The 17902-nt window shown below is 50.1% G+C and overlaps 1 protein-coding gene across 1 annotated transcript in view; it reads right to left on the reverse strand.

Annotated features, from left to right (window-relative positions):
* Positions 1-17902, reverse strand: part of TRIO (trio Rho guanine nucleotide exchange factor) — a gene marked incomplete at its 5' end in the record, with an annotated part of 348026 nt that overhangs the window by 130876 nt on the left and 199248 nt on the right. The window contains 3 exons of the mRNA XM_080803936.1: positions 120-315; positions 4402-4576; positions 5523-5692. Coding sequence (XP_080660062.1) covers positions 120-315; positions 4402-4576; positions 5523-5692 — 541 coding nt within the window. The remainder of the gene's footprint in view (positions 1-119; positions 316-4401; positions 4577-5522; positions 5693-17902) is intronic.

A 17902-nucleotide genomic window follows, 5' to 3' on the forward strand; every position in this document is an offset into this window, starting at 1 on the left:
GGTAACCAGAACATCTACGTCACGGGGGCGCCCTAAACTTTGCGGCCGGCACACTAACAGGATGAGTTCCTGTATGACATGAAAACCCCGCAGCTGACAGAATGACATGCACTCCTTACCGGAGGCCTGAACTTCATTGACGTACTGCAAAAGGTCCTGCCCTTGGTGGATGACATCGAAGGTCAAGTTGTTCATGGTCAGAGCTTTGTCTGCATGGTGCTGGAGGCGCTGTTCTGCTATCGTGAGATCTTCCGTGTCAAAGTCGTTCATCTGCTGAGAAAGCTCATCGTTCCAAGACTCAAGGTCTGAGATGATCTGACAGAGGAGAGTACCTTCTTAGGACCAAGACTTAGAAAATAAGTATTTGCTGCAGCATCTCACTGTGCCAAGGAAGGAAGGAAGGGACTAATGTGGCCGTGTCCAAAGGACATGGAAGCCAGCTACAAGGGCTCCCACAAGCCACAGATGGGGCAGTTAGATTAAAAAAAAAAAAAAAAACTATCATGAGTGAATAAAACTTAAAAAATATATAAGAACACATTAAGTCCTAATGATTTTTTTTAAAAAGAAGATGTAAAAAGCTTAAAATTAAATGAAAAACTCCTCTGATTAGAAGTTGACTAGAAACCAACCTTTATCCTGAACCTGGTAAAAAAGAGATAATTATTTAAACCTTTGATAACAATGAAGGAAGGTTCCCCTTTATAGATAAATCTAGTTATTAAATGTAGAAATAATAAAATTACAAAGTTTTTTTCTAATTCTGTATTGAAATTCTAGTGAAGTAACGCTTCAGGCCAGGATCATCAACGTGCAGTAAACTACAATAGAAGGGATGGGGTGACTTCATGGGAGGGTCAGGCCACCAGCCCCTAACCTCACAGACCAACATTAGCTCCCTAAAAAAGTGGGACCAGATAGGACCAGCCACCTAACAGGAGAAGCCGTGGCCCCTGGGAGCATCTGGCACAGAAATGGAACCTGAATCTTAACCAGGTCTTTACAGTGAACTTCTAAGTTTATAGGAAATACCAGGGAAAGAAAAAACAGAAGAAAATTACTAAGTGAATGCAGAACGTGGGACGTAGTTTTTTCCGCTAATGCAGTCATTCCAACAAGTCACAGCAGGAAATAAAAGAAGGGTGGATGGAGAGATGATTCTGGATGGAAAGACTATCTATCAACCACATAAGTGGCGCCCACACCTCCCCGCCCCCAGGCAGCTGCAGAGGTCTGAGCAGGGGCTGGGTGTCAGTTAGAAATCAAGGACTCTGGTTGGTGAGGGCTGGTAGACTGTGGTTATGTGGGAAAAGGCCTTACTATGTAGAGATACTTACGAAAGTCTTCAGGAGGGAAGCAGTAAGCTGGCAAAGCTTTGCTCTAGGGCACTACAGCACAACAGTAACAACAGTAAGGATGTTCGCAGCAAGAAGACACAATCCTGCCCCATCTGGGAGACAGGCATGTGGACATTTGCTGCATCACCCTTGCTACTTGGGAGCCGGTTTGAAAACTTTTGTAATCTACTTTTAAAATTAAGGTTAAAAAATTATGAAACCCAGAAAGAAGGAAAAAACCTCTTGTGAAAGACCACTGTATCACCTCTACTTCAGTGGACTAACCTTTCCCATGAGTCCTGATTTCCTTATCCAGATGAGCAGTGACTACCTGAGTGTGAAAATCTGACAACGTGAGAGAGGTCACATTGAACCTAGCTAGGAGATGGGAAGTAATAAAAACTGCAGGCTTCCCCAGGCTCCTAGAGCACAAATCTTCTGGATTTATTCTGTCATTAGTAGGGTCTGCATATAGTATGTGTATTTACATTAATTTATTAAATTGGGCTAATTTATAAGATTAATAAATTTAAAAAATGTTAAATTACACATAAGCCAAAAAGCCACTGAGGGAAAATATTTTTTAAAAGGAAGGAGTTTATCATACCTTTAATCTTTATCTCCACCCTAAGGGGAATTTTCTTTCTTAAGGTTCCTTTTCTGACACTGAGGTGGGAGAGGGTTAGGTGTGGCTAAGACACAGACTCAGCAATAACATCTCATGGAGAAAGCATCAGGCTCAGACAACACTCGAGAGCGGCTAACAAACAAGGATGAATGTTCTAGAACCAGCAGGATTCAAAAGTACTCACTGAGCTTAAAAAAACCCTGGCAATGGCCGTGATCAAAGGATCATCAGGCAAAATGCCACCCAAAGTTTATCATGATAGCTTGTTAACCATACAAGAGAAGACAAGAAATCGGTGCCAAAAACAAAGCTCAAGAAAGTGGAAGTCATTTTTGAACACGAATTCTTTGGAGAAGGAACTTTGTTTTTAATTGAAGCCTGGAATGTTTATGAATTCTACAAGTTCCTCTTCCTCAGCGTACACATAACTGTGCTCCATAGTAACTGTCACATAATATAGTAAGGACTTCGTTGTTCTCAGACCAAGAGAGCAGACTTTACCTGGAGCATCAGCAGGCCGAGGCTGCAGTATTTCTAAGCCATAGAAAACCTAGATCCACTTTTGAGACATGGCAAGACTATGAGATACAAGAGAGATCAGAGATTTTTAAAAATTGGCCAAGGAACAGATAACTTTCTCCCATAAAGATAACTCCATGCCTCCTACGGGCAGTTGGATGGAGCATTTTCCCAGATAAGGGACAAAATCCCAGGCGAAGCCTCAACTGTTCAGGTTTTCCTGTTTCAGGATTATTCCAGAGAAAAGAGGTTCTTGGGCTACGACATTCTAAAAGCTTTTAAAGTACATTTTAGCCGGCCTGTGACTGAACTGCAGGTTTAACGTCCTCACTTCAGGGAAGCACAAGCCCCTGGCCTGGCACACTGGCTTTCTTACGGCCCCTTGGAATTTTGTGGCTTCGGAATGGGGAAAACTGTGTTTCTGGTTCCTGAGCTACATTTTAAAACACCGCTTTGTTGAAAATGGAAAGACAATTAGATTTTTTTTTTCCTTTAAAGTAGGAGCAATGCAAATGAAGGCAAGAGATTTTCTTTAAATATCACAATGTCTTGAAGAAAACTTCAAATCATGCCTGATTGCTCTGTGTTTCCTCACTGAAACTACTCAAGAGCAGCTAAGTTTATCAAAGCAATTCATGTAAGTAGAGGCCACAGAGGAAAAGAGGCAAGCTGGGTCCTCTGCTCATACAGTCAGCAGCCTAGAACCGGCACACCGCGTGCCGGCCACGGGCAGGCCCTTCGTGAGCTCAGCACAGGGGTCCGTTTCTCTACGTGGCTTCCTGTGGCCGCTAAGGTCACGACACTGAGAACAGACAACACGCGTGGGATGTAACTCTCTTCTTGTCATGAACCAACGATGACAATGAAAATAGCCAAGAAGGCTTTTCTTTAATGAAAACACTGATGAAATTTAGCCAGATGGCCGACCAGAGAACTCCCGAGAGGCCCTGCACCAGGCCCGGCCCGGTCCCTGTACAGCACACCAAGACCACCGCTCAGAACTGGGCCTATAGACAGGCCCGAGAGAAGCAGGCGAAGCCCACTGCCGGCAGAGGGTCCTCCCCTGAGCGGAGAGAAGCGAAGCAGCCTACACACAGCCCGGCCATCATCCCTCTGCCTTCGGTGGCACTGAGGGGCTGGGTCTGCATGCCCTCGAGGCATGAGCATGGGGCAGGCAGGCCCTACAGACTGCTGGGCAGTCACAGGACCAGCTGGTGGGCTGCGGGTACCTGGACAGGGACTCAGTCTCGGAGCTGACAGGCACAAGGAAACAGGCCTCCCCGAGGCTGAAGTGAGTTTTGGTTCATCACGTCCCACAGACAGATTTGGCGCCATCCAATTATACTTACTTCTGCTTGTACTTCATCAAGTTCAAAAATAAGACCTTTCCTGACACAGAATTAAGAACCGCCCTTTTCTCGAAGAAAAAGAAAAGAAACCTCACGTATAAGGTGTAACATTTAGGTAATAAGAATGAAAGATCATCTGAACACACTTCTGTGGAGGAACTGGGCTTCAGGACTGCCAAAAATGCCACCGGCACAGGCGAGGCCTGTTCTCACCGTCTGGGGAGGAGGCCGGGTGGGGGGAGACAGAAAGGAGAAGTGAGGGCCCAGAGCGCAGGTGTGAGCCTGAGCTGCACAGACCCGGGAGGGCGGTGTGGGACCCAGCACGGCTTAAACAAGCGACTTGTCGGAGGCAGCTCGGCTTCCCCTCGGCATGGGCTCTGCTCATCCCTTCCCTGCCCTGCGGTGCAGCTTCCAGCAGGGGCCGACAGTTCGCAGGGCCAGCTGCGCTCCTCCCACCCTCCCTCCCTCCCTCCCTCTGTCTGTCCATCCGTCCATCCACCCTCCCCCTTGCAGGAGGAAGGAGAGGAGCAGGTGCGGGAGCCCTGCCCGCAGAGGCAGCCACACTCACGTCGATGGCGTCCCTCTCGAATATGCGCAGCTGCAGGAAGAGCTCCAGCTTGATCTTGCGCTCCTGGAAGAGCTCCTCCATCTGCGCCTGGGCCTCGTCCAGCTGCTGCAGCACCGTCTCGATGTGGCTGATGGAGCTGTTGTGGGGGGTCTTGTTGCTGGAGATGGCCGAGTCCCTGCGGAAGGACAGAAGGGGCCGGGACAGGCATGAGAAAGTCTCCCATTGTCAGACGCCAGATCCGGCCGCCGCGCAGACTTCAGGGGGAAGAAGGCTGGCAGGAAGCGGGCCGCTGGCCTCCGAAAATGGAATCGGCGGCCCCTCCCGCCACACAAGGCCGGGCTTCCTCCCGCAGGCAAGCTGCCAGGTCGGAGGCCACACGGAGGACCCCCTCCGCAGCGCCCCCCCCCGTCGCTCTCAAAGGAAGTCTATGGTGGAAAGTAACTTCAGGGGGGCTCCATTGTAGCCGCTCTTCTCCTTAAGCAGAGAGAACAGAATAGACGGTCCCTGTCCGCTGCACGTGGTGGGGTCGGAGCGGCAACAAAGGGTTAAACTCTACTGCAATCAACTCAGCCTTTAACGAGTCACTTTCGCCTGCCTGTTGGCAAAGTGAGCCTCCCCTGAAGTTTTCGGTCGCGCGATTCAAAAACCGTCCCGAGTGATCCACTAACACGCATCGGCTTCCAGGCCCACTTCCTGCTCGGAGGAGCACCTCAGGACAGGTACGCCCCTCCCCAAAGTCCTGGCCTCCCTGAGCCTCAACTCTGAGGACAAGGACCCCCACTATCCTCTAGGGAGGAATGAGGGACACAGTCCTCGGAGGTTTAAATCAATCTGGTCTGTGAAGAAATTTCAATAATCATTAGGTAAGTGTGAAGAGGAAACATTACTAAAAGCTGAGCTCTGGGAAAGCTACTTAGTCTGCTGCCATGAGAGAAACCCTCAGTGAGAAAGACGGTGGGAGAGAAAGATAGGGATGTTACTCTCCTCTGTGTGCAGAGGTAGTGTCTGTTCTCCACCTAGCCGGGCGGGGAGTCACAGCTCATTGTTCAGGGAAGGGGAAATCACTGGCCCGATTTCAAAGCGCCCGCGCCCGGCGGGAGGACCGGGACAAGGCGGCCCACCTCAGCTGCTGGATGAGGTCCTCCCCTTCCTTGATCACGTTGACGGTCACTTGCAGGGTCGTCTGCTGCTGCTGGCCGAAGCGCTTGATGAGGTCCTGCACGGCCTCCACCGACTCGGCGTAGACGTCATCCAGCAGCTCCTTCTGCAGCTCCTCCAGCCACGTCCACAGCTACGGGACGGCAGAGCGAGGTGAGGCCGGGCCGCGGCCCCTGCCCCGGCGGTGCCCCCTGCCCCCGAAGGCCTGGCGCGGACGCCAAGCGACAGGGCTGAGGGAGCGGGTAGCAGCCTGCTCCCGGGGAGGGGAGGGCGGCGGGAAGGGGAGCGCCCCGAGCAGGCCCAGGCAGCGCAGCACACTGGGCAGTTTGCAACCACCGCCTGGTGAAAATAAACAGGCAGAGAGCCTGAGGGGACTGTCACAAAAGAGAAGAGGAAAGGGAAGGGAAGTCACTCTTTCCGATTCTTCCTAGGCTCAATCCCAGCGTAAGAGAAGAAGAAAAGACCCCCTCCACCAACCGAAACATCTGCTCAGCATAACGCATTCCTTTACACATCCTCTGACTCTCGCTTAGCAGATGGACGGTTTTATTTTATTTTTAGCAGGGGCACTACAACCCATTATTAATTATTAAACCACTGCTCAGATGGGGCTGCTTTACACGGCTCAGAGAAGGAGGCAGCGTGCGGTGTGCGGAATAAATTCACCACCAGGCCTGGCGGAGACTGAGAGGTGGCCCCGCTCAGTAACGTCGCCCCGGGCCACGGCCAACCCGGCCACGGCGCAGTCCTTTTGGGGAAGAAGTGTGCCTCTCGAAAACACCTCAGACCTTCCTGGTACGAGCACTCGATGTGTCTGGGGACGCGGACGGGCAAAGACAACTTGGAAGGGCAGTGGCAAGAACCAAGAAGGAGCTCAGGCGCGGCGGGAGCCGAGCTCTTCACCCAGTTCCCGCAAGCCCGCTGCCTCCCTCCACCTCTGGGGGGAGCCACTGAGCAAACTGGGAGAGATGGCTGATTGCACGGAGCAGGCCCTGGTGGCTTGGAAGAGAAACGGCTTCCTGCTTCCTCAGGGACGTAAGAATCACCCCTTCCCCACATCTTCCACGAGTCCCTTACAGACTGCGAGTCCACCCCTGACACTGACCAGCCTCGGTGGCCCAAACGGCAACACTGTGCTTGCCAAAATACATGCTGTGTGGGGTCTTTTGTTTCTGAGCTCATCTTCTTTTGAAAACTGCTTTCCTCAGGTATAGAAATGACACTCAAGAAACTGCAGGAATTTCCAGGATATAATTTGCAAAGTTGTTTTTTTTTTAAGATTTTATTCATTTATTTGACAGGCAGAGATCACAAGTAGGCAGAGAGGCAGGCAGAGAGAGAGGAAGAAGCAGGCTCCCTGCGAGCAGAGAGCCCGATGCGGGGCTCGATCCCAGGACCCTGGGATCATGACCTGAGCCGAAGGCAGAGGCTTTAACCCACTAAGCCACCCAGGCGCCCCTAATTTGCAAAGTTTTGAAACATGGACGCACCCACAAAAATACCCCCGCTGTCCACAGCAAACAGCTCCATCACCCCAAAAGTCTTCCTGCGCCCTCTAATCCTGTGTCTCCCTCTGCACCGCCCCACCGGGCAATCATCCTTCTGCTCTCTCACTATAGATTAGCTTGCATTTTCTTAAAAAGTATATAAATGAATCATACCCTAGGAACTCTATTTTTGGTCTAGTTTCTTTCCTTCAACATCTGTTGACATTCACCCAGAGTACAGTGTGTATCAACAGCCCACACCTTTCTTACCATGGGACAGTGTCCCCGTCTCTGTGTGTGGCACAGTGTAGCTGTTCACCTGGTAAGGACATCGGAGTTGTTTCCATTTTTGGCCATTACAAATATAATTCCTATGAATATCTGTGTACAGTATCTGTATAACCTGTTTTCCCTTTTTTAACGGTAAATAAATAGGTGTAGTGTGGCTAGATCATATGACAGGTGTATGTTTAAATTTTTAACAAACTGCCAAACCTCCCACATGCCCGTACCGTGCATGGCACATTTCTGACAGCAGCCTTTGAAAGTTCCAATGCCTCTGCAACCTCACCAACATCTGAGAAGGTCAGTCTTTTTAATTTCAGTTGTTCTAGAGAATGCCATCTCATTATGGTTTTAATAAGCAATTTCCTACTTGCTAACGATGGCAAACCCAAGCTAACCCTCTAAGAATTCTTTTGTTGTTAAAGGTAGATTTAGTTTGTCAGTATTTTAAATATGGCAGGTCAATTTAAAAATAAGGGAAGTGATAGCAAAGGACTTATCTTTCAGTCAAGCTACCTGCAACCCGAGGAGTTCATTTTACTAAAAATGTTAAATAAAACATCTGTTAACTTTTTACTATCCACACATTTTTGTATATAAGTTACCAAACTTATTGCAGAATTTTGATTTGAAGGGGTTTTAGAGTAGGCTCGTTCACCTCTTTGATCTTACAGATTAAGGAAAAGCAGCGCAGGTGGTGAAGTCACCCACCCGACACGGCCCCAACTGCTGGGGCCGAGCTACTGGCAAAGAACCCTCCAGGTGCCGTCACACTTGGCATTGATACTGTCAGTCAACACCAACAGTACCATGCATGGAGTCACCATATAAATACAGACGAAGGTCTGCACCCTCTATAAAGATCCATCATCAAGAACATACTCTTTTGGGTTTGTTGTTGTTTGCTGTCCTCTGAACCCTTGTGAACATGGTTGCTGCCTTTGTAAATACCAGAAAGGATGGCAGCATCACGGCCAGGAGGACCCTCCCGGTCTGTTCTGGTACTTCCTAGCAAAACCTTCCGAGTCTACAGGCCACACTGTACAGCAGGGGTACGGTGGATTCAGATGCTCTAACACAGCACTGCCTCTGTGACCTCAGAGATCCCCGACTTTCTCGGAGACTCGGCTCGCTACAACAGGGACCCTCAGACCAACACTGGCCTCAGGAAGTCACTCCAAGGGCGGGAGACAGACACTGCAGGAGCGCGCTGGCGCATCAGAGGTGCTCTCAACAGACTTAATTCCCTAAGCACAGTGACCCACTCCAATCAGCTCAAGAGCCAAGACTTGCTAAAAGAAACCAAGATTGTGCCAGCGAGCAGTAACAGTTTTACCAACACATTTTATCGAGTCAAATATTTATCCCAAAACATCCAGGATCCGTTACCCAATAGGTAGGCTTTTTCAGCTGCAATGGTTTCACCAACTTCCTGGTAACCTGCCTCCCACTTGCTCCCCACAGAGAAGACCCCCTCAGCCACATGGGGGGGCGCTGCAGCCCTCCCCACCCTCGCTTTCCTGTCCCGAGACAAACACTATGCAAGGTGGACCTGCTCAATTATGCTGATTCCGGTGTAAAAGAAGATTAAAAACAAACACTTCAAGTCCCTTTCTTTCCAAATCTCACTGTCATCTTCCACCCTCTACACGGGCTGCCCCGAAGCTGCTCCTACCTCGTCACTGTGACAGACCCAGGGAAAGGAGGGTCCCCGGAGCACAGCTGCCTGGGAACTGGCCCTGGCTCATGGGTGAACCACGGTGCACACGTGAGGAATGGACAGAGGTGCCACATGTCACACGGCTGGGTCTCTAGACTCAGGGGAGCTGAATGCACAAGCAAACGCACAGCCAGGAAGGGCGGCTCTCTTTCACGGTCACTCAGCAGAAGCAGCACTGAGGAGAAGCAGCGTCAGGACACCAAGCCCACCCCTCAGGTCGACCCCGCATCACGGAAGGGGGTATGGGGCTTCTCAGAGAACTAGCTGGTCCACGGAGCGCTGGAGCCAGTAGGGGCCTCTGGTTTCACTTACACCACACTCGTTCCGGGTTATCGGAACACCAAGACAGACGAGTATCTCTTCTCTCAGATTTATGGAGAAAACAGAAACACAACTGCAGACCACTAGAAAAACACTACGATATCAACTCAACAGAACACCACGAATGCAGACAGCTGGTAGAGAAGGTGTGTGTGCCGCACAGGACCCATCTGGTCCCTCCGGGGGCACACACAGCATGCAGGTGGCCCAACCCTCCTCCCTGCCCCCGTTCCCACAGCTGGGGCAGGCCTCCCTGGCTCATCAGCCGGCCGGGCAGGAGCTCTGGCCCAGCACCCTTCTTGCCCCAGGTGCTCTAGATGCCGTGTGGACCCAAGGGGGGGGGGGTCTGTGTCCCTGCCTGATGCTTGGCAGCCTCTCCCCAGACTCAGCTGTGAGGCCTAACTCACAACCCAGCCTGTGGGACAGGATGGGGCATGGGATACAAAATCCCTCTTCTTCAGCAAATCCGACCCAAAATACATAACTTAGATTATGAAACCATGTTAACAAGCCTTGCTCCTCTGCACTGCAGGGAGGAGGAGATCAAAACCCACAGCTGGAACTGCCCCGAGGCACAAGCACAAGTGCTTCTACAGAATTCCACTGCCGCGGCCCACGAGTTAACGGTTTATCACCTCTCCTAAGAGGTGATCTGGAGTAACAATTAAGAGTGTGGGCTCTGAAGCTAGACTGCCTGATAGCCCCCCCGACTTAACATCCCAGGCCGCGGCCTTGGGCTGGTTACTGGGCCGGTCCACGTCTCAGGCTCCTCATCTCGCACGGGCCTGGCAGCAGTGCCTCCCTCAGGGAGCCGCGGCCAAGAGGAAAGGGGACGGCACACGCAGAGTGAAGAAACAAGTAAACGTGAGCCGCGAGCACTGAGTTCTGTTCTTGTGAAAAAAAAAAAACCAAAAAAACAAACAAACAAACAAACAAAAAACCCACACATCTAAGAAGAAACAGTTTTAAATCTTCTTTCTGTAGATATTTTTCAAAACATATCCAGGTTCCTACCTATTGTTCAAAATATGTCACTAAGTCTGGTAGACTCAACACCATCCCACGTTTAAGTCTTTGTACACCTAAAAATAGTAGGAGGAAAAGGTGCTAGAATGAGTATGCCGGAGTCCGCAGAACTCACTTCCCTTGGGTTGCAGGGGAAACACCACGAGGACCTGCGGGTCAAACCTCTTCCTTTCCTCAACATCCTGGACACTTGGACACGCATCCACGGAGGAGCGTGCGGGGGCCCAGCCCGCCGTGGAAGCAGGGAAGGGCCGCGGCTACAGAGGAAACCACAGAAATGGATCTCGGGCTCCAGCAGTTGAAAAGGGAACAGTGAATGAGGTACAAGGAGCAAGGTTATATTTAAATCCATAATGTCAAAATGTCCCCAAATCCTCTGCCCCTTTAGAATTTTTTCCCCCTGCTTCTACAGAAGATATTCTCAATTTGGAGAAAAAAGGATTCTCAAATAAAGGTCATTTCTAACGTCGGGGATGAGCTGCTATGTACCATAACCCAGTGTGATTCACATAAAGTCTATTTTTAAGCTTTTACATTAGTATATGACGCCTAAAATAACCTCTGAATACACGAATGAGAAAGAGCCTAGAGGATACCTGTGGAATTTCTACCATAAATCTCCTAAGCATGAAAAAACCCTGCACTTCTGTGCATGCTGTGAATTTCCAATAAACAGCTACATCTTTGCAGACAGCAGGAGAGGAGCTGCTCTCTACCCAGGTTCTCAGCAGCGTGGATTTTATTGAGAACTGGGGCCCACAGCCAGACGCAGGCAATGCTGCCCCCTTGAGGTTTCCCGAGCGGTCTCCAGCAACATTCCAAGGATGAGAACTTGAACGCAGCCCACAACTGGGCTGCAGTTGTCTACAGACCTGGTTCATGGACCAGGATCCATCCACAAAGAAGGCTGAGCTAGGGAGACACAGGAGATTCTGGGGAGAGAACTCCTGGGACAAAGATGTGAGAGTCCTGGTCCTGGGTCCAGTGCCTTCGGGCCGGGCTGGTCTGACCCAGGCACACATCCACCCCCTCCCCCTCACCTCTGTGCTGGGTAGAGCCTAAAAGAGGAGAAGGCAACTCTGCTGGGAGAAATCTCCTGGAAAAGCCCTTTCCTCATTAATCGGATGGGAGACTTTGCCAGAGAGAGCTCCCGAAGAACCCACTGGCCTAGGGGAACGAACCCCAGGAAGGACTGAGCCTCTGGTCCTATAGCTCCCAGCCCTATTCTGCACATGGCAGGATCCGAGACCTGAGATTTGGGGATTGGTTCAGCTGCAACCTCTTTCACATGCAAAATCTGAATGCAGCCTACCAGCCGCTCCATCTGGAGGTGGAGCCCCACAGGTCAGATGTGGGCCCTTATCTGCACGTGGCCTTGGGAAAACCCTGGGGACTCCCCAGCCTCAGATTTCTCATCCAGGAAATGGGATCATTTTACCATATGCCCTCCCTAGCTGGCAAAGCCCAGTCTGAAAATCAGATGAAGTGACCACAGGCCTGTGGAAGTGCTCAGACACTCCAAGCAGTTGAAAAACAGAAACGACCACCTACTGTTCTCTGCTTCCCCGCCCCTGTTTGTGACAAAGACAATCATCGGGGGCCAGCGGGGCTGGGTGAGCTGAAAGGCTGGCATGGGAAGCGCAGAAGCCGCGGCTCGAGCAGAAGCTACGAGCCAGGAGCAGGAGTAGGTAGTTTGGGGACTTCAGAGGGCACCCAGTGTGCACATAAACCGTGATTTGGTTTCAGGTCCAAGCAGCGGGGTTCCGAGGGGAGCTGTTCCCGCATGCGCGCCACGGCTTCAGCCTGAAATGGTGCACGTGTCTGGTGCCGGTGCCCTGATCAAGGAGGAGTAGGGCCTGGGGAAGTAGCTCGTTATTCTGGGTGGGTGAGAAAAGATGCCTTGATACGGCGAAAGGAAGTCTCTGAAGGACGTACTCGGCGGGGCCGCAAATCAGTCAGTGTCATGAAGTAACAGCCACGCAAGTAAGCATAAGAGGGGACAGGAGAGGGGCACTTGGGTGGCTCAGTGGGTTAAGCCTCCACCTGCGGCTCAGGTCATGATCTCAGGGTCCTGGGATCAAGTCCCGCATCGGGTTCTCTGCTTGGCAGGGAGCCTGCTTCCTCCTCTCTCTCTGCCTGCCTCTCTGCCTACTTGTGTTCTCTCTCTGTCAAATAAATAAATAAAATCTTTAAAAAAAAAAAAAAAAAAAAGAGGGGACAGGAGAAGCAGGCGCGTGTCAGAGCGGCCCCCAGTCGAGAGGGCATGCCGCGTGGGTGCTGCAGCATTGGAGGGGGGAAGCCGCAGACACCCGATCAAGGACAAGGTGAGGACAGATGTGGCTGGAGAGAGGGCCCACACACAGACCAAGGTCAGAGCGGGAACCTCAACCACCCAGATATTTACATGGTCAACTTGGTGAAAGAGATTTTGAGATGAGGAATTTTCTTTTTTCTTTTTATGTCCCGACATCACCAAAGCATAAGGTTTCAAATTTGGGAAGAGCTCCTCCTCACCCCCACGTCATTCTGAGAGCAACCACATTCCCCTCTGAAACAGTCTACAGTTAGTCAAAGCGTAATTCCTCCTTCAGTCTTCAAGTCTCTGACGACAGAGAGCACTGGCGTAGTCTGTCCTCCCTATCCCGAGGGTAACACTTCAGTCCTTGGACTCTGCCAGCGTGGCAGGATCTGAAAACTCCTTCCACACCAGCTCACTCTCCTCTGAACAATGCCCCCGACCCCCCGCCTTGTGAAGTGGGGACTGGAGAGCAAAGGTGACCTCACATAGGATCCAACCAGCAGTGCACACTGAGATGACTGCCCCCACCATCGGGATTTTTTTTTCAGTGCTTTTGCTCATTACAGCCATGGGGCACAACACCATTGTGCACTCTGTTCATGAACATGTGTAAGGTGGTTGTTATAACAAGTGCTATGCCCCACCTACATGACCCTTACTCTATAACCTGTCTAGATGTGTGTTTATGATTCAAAAGACTCATAGTAAAACCCATGAATGACATTGCTGTGATGGATTTTGACTTATTCCTGCTGACATGTTTTGGGATCCTACATATTTTACAGACCCTGGCCTAGGCTTTGATAAGCAAGCCTTCCATGCCAATCCACCCCCACTCACAGGCTTTCTGCATGGGGACAGAGGCGTACAGGGGAGACATCATTCCCCAGCCTCGCTGAAGCCACTCACTGACACCCCCCATGGTGATGGTCTCACTGGCAAGGCTTTTAAGGTAGTCACAATTATTTCTGCTGCACCAAGTCTGCCCTTGCTTTGTGGCCATTTTGCCCATTTTCAAGATACACAGCTCTCCATACAACAAAGGTGAGCTTTCAGGGTGCCTAAGTTCCAATGAGCAATCTTTCCAGATGTCACATTGGGACACAGAAGTTCTGAATACATTAGTGGAGTCAGTTCAAAGACAGGACAACTGCACGGGCTGCTCGCCTACAGAAGGTGACAACCAGGGATGACACCCGCACATCCGCTAGGTCTCAGGCCCAACTGGGATGTCTGATCTACCATCTCCCATGGCCACCACTATCAGCAAGACTGATCCAACTGCAGGTCTGGACTGGAAATTACTTCCTTACTTCACAAACCGGGTATGACGCTTAATACCTTACTATCGAGCACTTTCTTCCGGCACCTTCCACTTGGGGAGCGGCACTGGAGGATAAGGACAGGGTTGGTCTTGTGATAAGGGACTCCCTCAGCTGACATGTTTTTCCAGCCATTCAGCAGTCTGATTCTAGTGACTGCACTAACAGACTGCCCATACTTTCCTATTTTGTCTACAAATTAAATGTCAAATGTCTGATCAAATGCCCACTAATTACACTGCCTGCTCTCCATCAAACCCAGTAAAGAATGAAATCAAGTTAACATGCTATAACTTGTTTGTTCACTTCTTCCTCTACTGGTGGTTTATAAACTGCCTTTTCTAGAACTCTGCCTAGGGCTGACCTCACCTGAGTGCTGTGTGAACCCCACCTTCTGCATCGCCAGCCCCCCGGCATGTCTCCCCTCACATTTCCTTAAAGATCAACAGAGCCAACCATCAAGTTCTCTCACTACCCAGGGGTCTACTTTGTCTTGTGACAGAGACTTGGGTTCACTTAGAAGAAGTAAGTCCTTTCTTACAAAACCTTCACTCATTTTGATCTTCCACTTCTTCTAAGTCGGAAAAGTGGCCTCCTTGAGGAGAACCACAAAAGCAAAGTGAAAGTGCATGAAGTCTGCTTTCTACTCGCGTCCACGGACTTCACCAGGCGCCAGGCAGAAAGCCCAGCCCTTCCTTGATCTTGGGGTTCTGAATTTTGGGCTTCAAAGAGAGGAAAACAAACAATAACAAAACCAAAAAAGCATTTTCTTATCTAAAGATTTTAAGCTTTCCTGACAAAATCCTCATTATGTAGTTGGTGATCAACCTTTCTACCACTTATTCAACAAGAACAATAATCAGTTACGAACAATACGTGCCAGAAACGCACATGGATGATGTATTTCTCGCAGTTAACCGAGACCTAGCCCATTTGGTTTATGAAGCCAAGGATGAAAATAAAATTAATAATATTAAAAACGCCCCCCAAAAAAAGAATATTAAAAATGCCCTATTACAAGTCTAACAAGCAAACCAGATTCTGCATACATCCATTTTCAGCTGGGCATTTTAAGACCTGGCACACAGCACTGGCTTGACATTCAGTTCAAGTGCTTCCCCTTTCTATTATATCAACTGAGGCCAATCTACAAACAATGCCTTAAAGCAGACATTTGCAACTCTCCACTGAGGGCTGACCCTTCAACAAGAAATTGTAAAATGTGGAGTCAGTGCAGTTACAGATTTTCAATCCCCATTGTAATTCTGAGTTACAAATAAAGTTACAAATAAAGATAATACAGTGCACTACTCATTCATTCATTCATTCATCTAATAATCACCTACGAAGCGACCATTACGTGTCAGGTATGTTAGCATTCACTATACTTCTCTGCACTAATGTCTAATTATTCTGTTGGCATTAAAATTTTCTCTACCTGAAAATGCTGGACCAATATTAAGAAACAGAAAATTCATAAATTTAAACTGGTTTAAAACTACTCTACAGGACGCCTGGGTGGCTCAGTGGGTTAAAGCCTCTGCCTTCGGCTCAGGTCGTGATCCCAAGGTCCTAGGATCGAGTCCCACATCGGGCTCTCTGCTCAGCAGGGAGCCTGCTTCCCTTCCTCTTTCTCTCTCTCTGCCTACCTCTCTGCCTAGTTGTGATCTCTGCCAAATAAATAAATAAATCTTTAAAAAAAAAAAAGTACTCTACAGAAAAAAATTCTTGTTTTACCTGAAACTGTCTGGATAGAAGGAACTTCCCTTTGGATAATAACATCCTTCTTTCCCCACAGTCTAACAAAATGTTTCTCACTTATTTGGTGAAAAAACACTCACTTATTTTGTAGCTTTGGCTGGTAACAAGAGTACTGAGTGATGTGTACAAGGAAACACATGCCAGTACGGACGATCCTGTAAGAGCCAACTCAGTCCTGACAGAGCGGGGCCGGGAACCGAGCAGGGCCGGGGACAGAGCAGGGCCGGGGACCAAGCGGGGACGGGGACAGAGCGGGGCCGGGGACAGAGTGTACATTCCAGGAAGGCTTCCTTCAACCTCGGATCCTAAACACCAGGGCCAGGGCAAGGTGCTTCTCAGAGCGAGGACACCACGAGCAGCTTGCAAAGCTTCTGTTACACAAAGATGAGTGAGGAAAAGATCAGCCCACACCAGGGTACTTATACCTTGGCAGCTCATGCTGAAGTCGGCCTCATGCTGTCCGTGTCCCACAAGCTACAGATGGCCTGAGGAGGCCAAAGTGGGCCACGTCCCGGCAGCTCCTCCAAGACGGGTGCCGCGGTCGCTACCACACCTGCAGCTGCGCTCACCTGAGCCGCACGCCCAAGAGCCTTAGCGTTCCCATCCTGCAGGCTGGAAAGCTGAGGCTCTCCAGAGCACTTTGCCCCAGGTCGCTCAGCCAGACCAGGGCACACGGTACTCTGATATACTCTGTTAGTTATTTTAATAACGATTATACGTTTACAGAAAGAAAGCTTGAATGCCGAGGACATACCCGTACCATGAAACACGAGGCAGTAATGAAGAGGAAAGAACTAGTGATGGATCTCAAGGGAATTCCTGTGCAGTAAAAAGGTCACCCAGAGTACGATCCCGTTACGTAGCAGTTCTGAATGACAAATCAGTCGGAGAGCAACAGGTAAGTGGCTGCCAGGGCCCAGAGATGCCGTCGCGGTCAGGTGTGAGCAGGAGGGGTGTATCGGGAGGTGACAGAACAATTCTGTAGGATTCTGTATGTTGAAAGCGGCCGTGGTCACATGAATGTACACACGATAACAGTGCACAGAGCTCACCACACGCCTGCTCGCACACGCCAGCGGGTGCACACCTGCGGCACTGACCTAAGCTCTATGGGGCCGAGCAAAATCACTTCCCGGCTTTCATCACGAACTGTGGTTCCATAAGACATGACACGGTGGGGGGGTGCTGGGAGAAGGGGCACAGACCTCCTTGTCCGTTTCCTTCTTGCTAACTTCCTGTGAACTTATAATTATTTCAGACTGAAAGCTAAAAAAGAAAGATGGGAACATGTTTGCAGGTATCACATCATCTTTGGAGGTAAATATGTGGGGGTGGCATTGGGAAAGGAAGAATGTGTAAATGATTTTAGATGACGCAGACACAGGAGTCCTCGGCAAAAGCACAGCCAAGAAGGCCGAAATGAAAGGCTCGGAAGTGGGGGTCACCTTGTGGAGAATGGAGCACAGGACAGGTAGGAGAGCTGGAGGGCTCTGAAGCTCGAGAGGCTGGGGGGCACTCAGAGAGCTAATGTGTCTCATCCCCTGGGACAAGCGTGCCAGGGGGAGTGGGCTCTGCACTGTGACTGCCAGTGAGGACAAGAGTCCAGTGGGAGGGCAGCTGGTCGATGCAAGGAGCAGCACACACCATCAGAGAATTTTCCTGAACGAGGTTAACCAGCAGATGCCCCATCTCTCTCCAGCAACACCAGAGAAAGGAGAGAAAAGAAATCTGGGTTTTTTTTTTAAAGCAGGGGGCTGACTGAGAAAGCACCGGGGCCATTTCAACACACTCCTGGAGCAAACTAGGTGCGGGGCCGAGGAGAGGTGGCCCCGAGAGCCCCATCTCCCAGGGAGCTACGCAGCGGCCGCTTCCAGGAAACCCTCCCGGAGCACGGTGACCACAGCGCAAAGTCCATGAGGGCTCTGGCCCTGCTCCCCGAGGAGAGGGAGCACTGGTCCGAGCATAAAGAAAGAAGTCTGCTTGCTAAATTGTAGGCATGAAAATGATGCCAGACGGGTAGGCTGTGACAAAAAATCACCAGGTGGTTGGGAGGTCTTTGCTTTTGACTGCTCAATAAAATGAAAGGTTCCTCTTTTCCCAAGCATTACCCCAAACAAAAACT

This window comes from Martes martes (assembly GCF_963455335.1).
Source record: "Martes martes genome assembly, chromosome: 5".
Lineage (NCBI taxonomy): Eukaryota > Metazoa > Chordata > Mammalia > Carnivora > Mustelidae > Martes > Martes martes.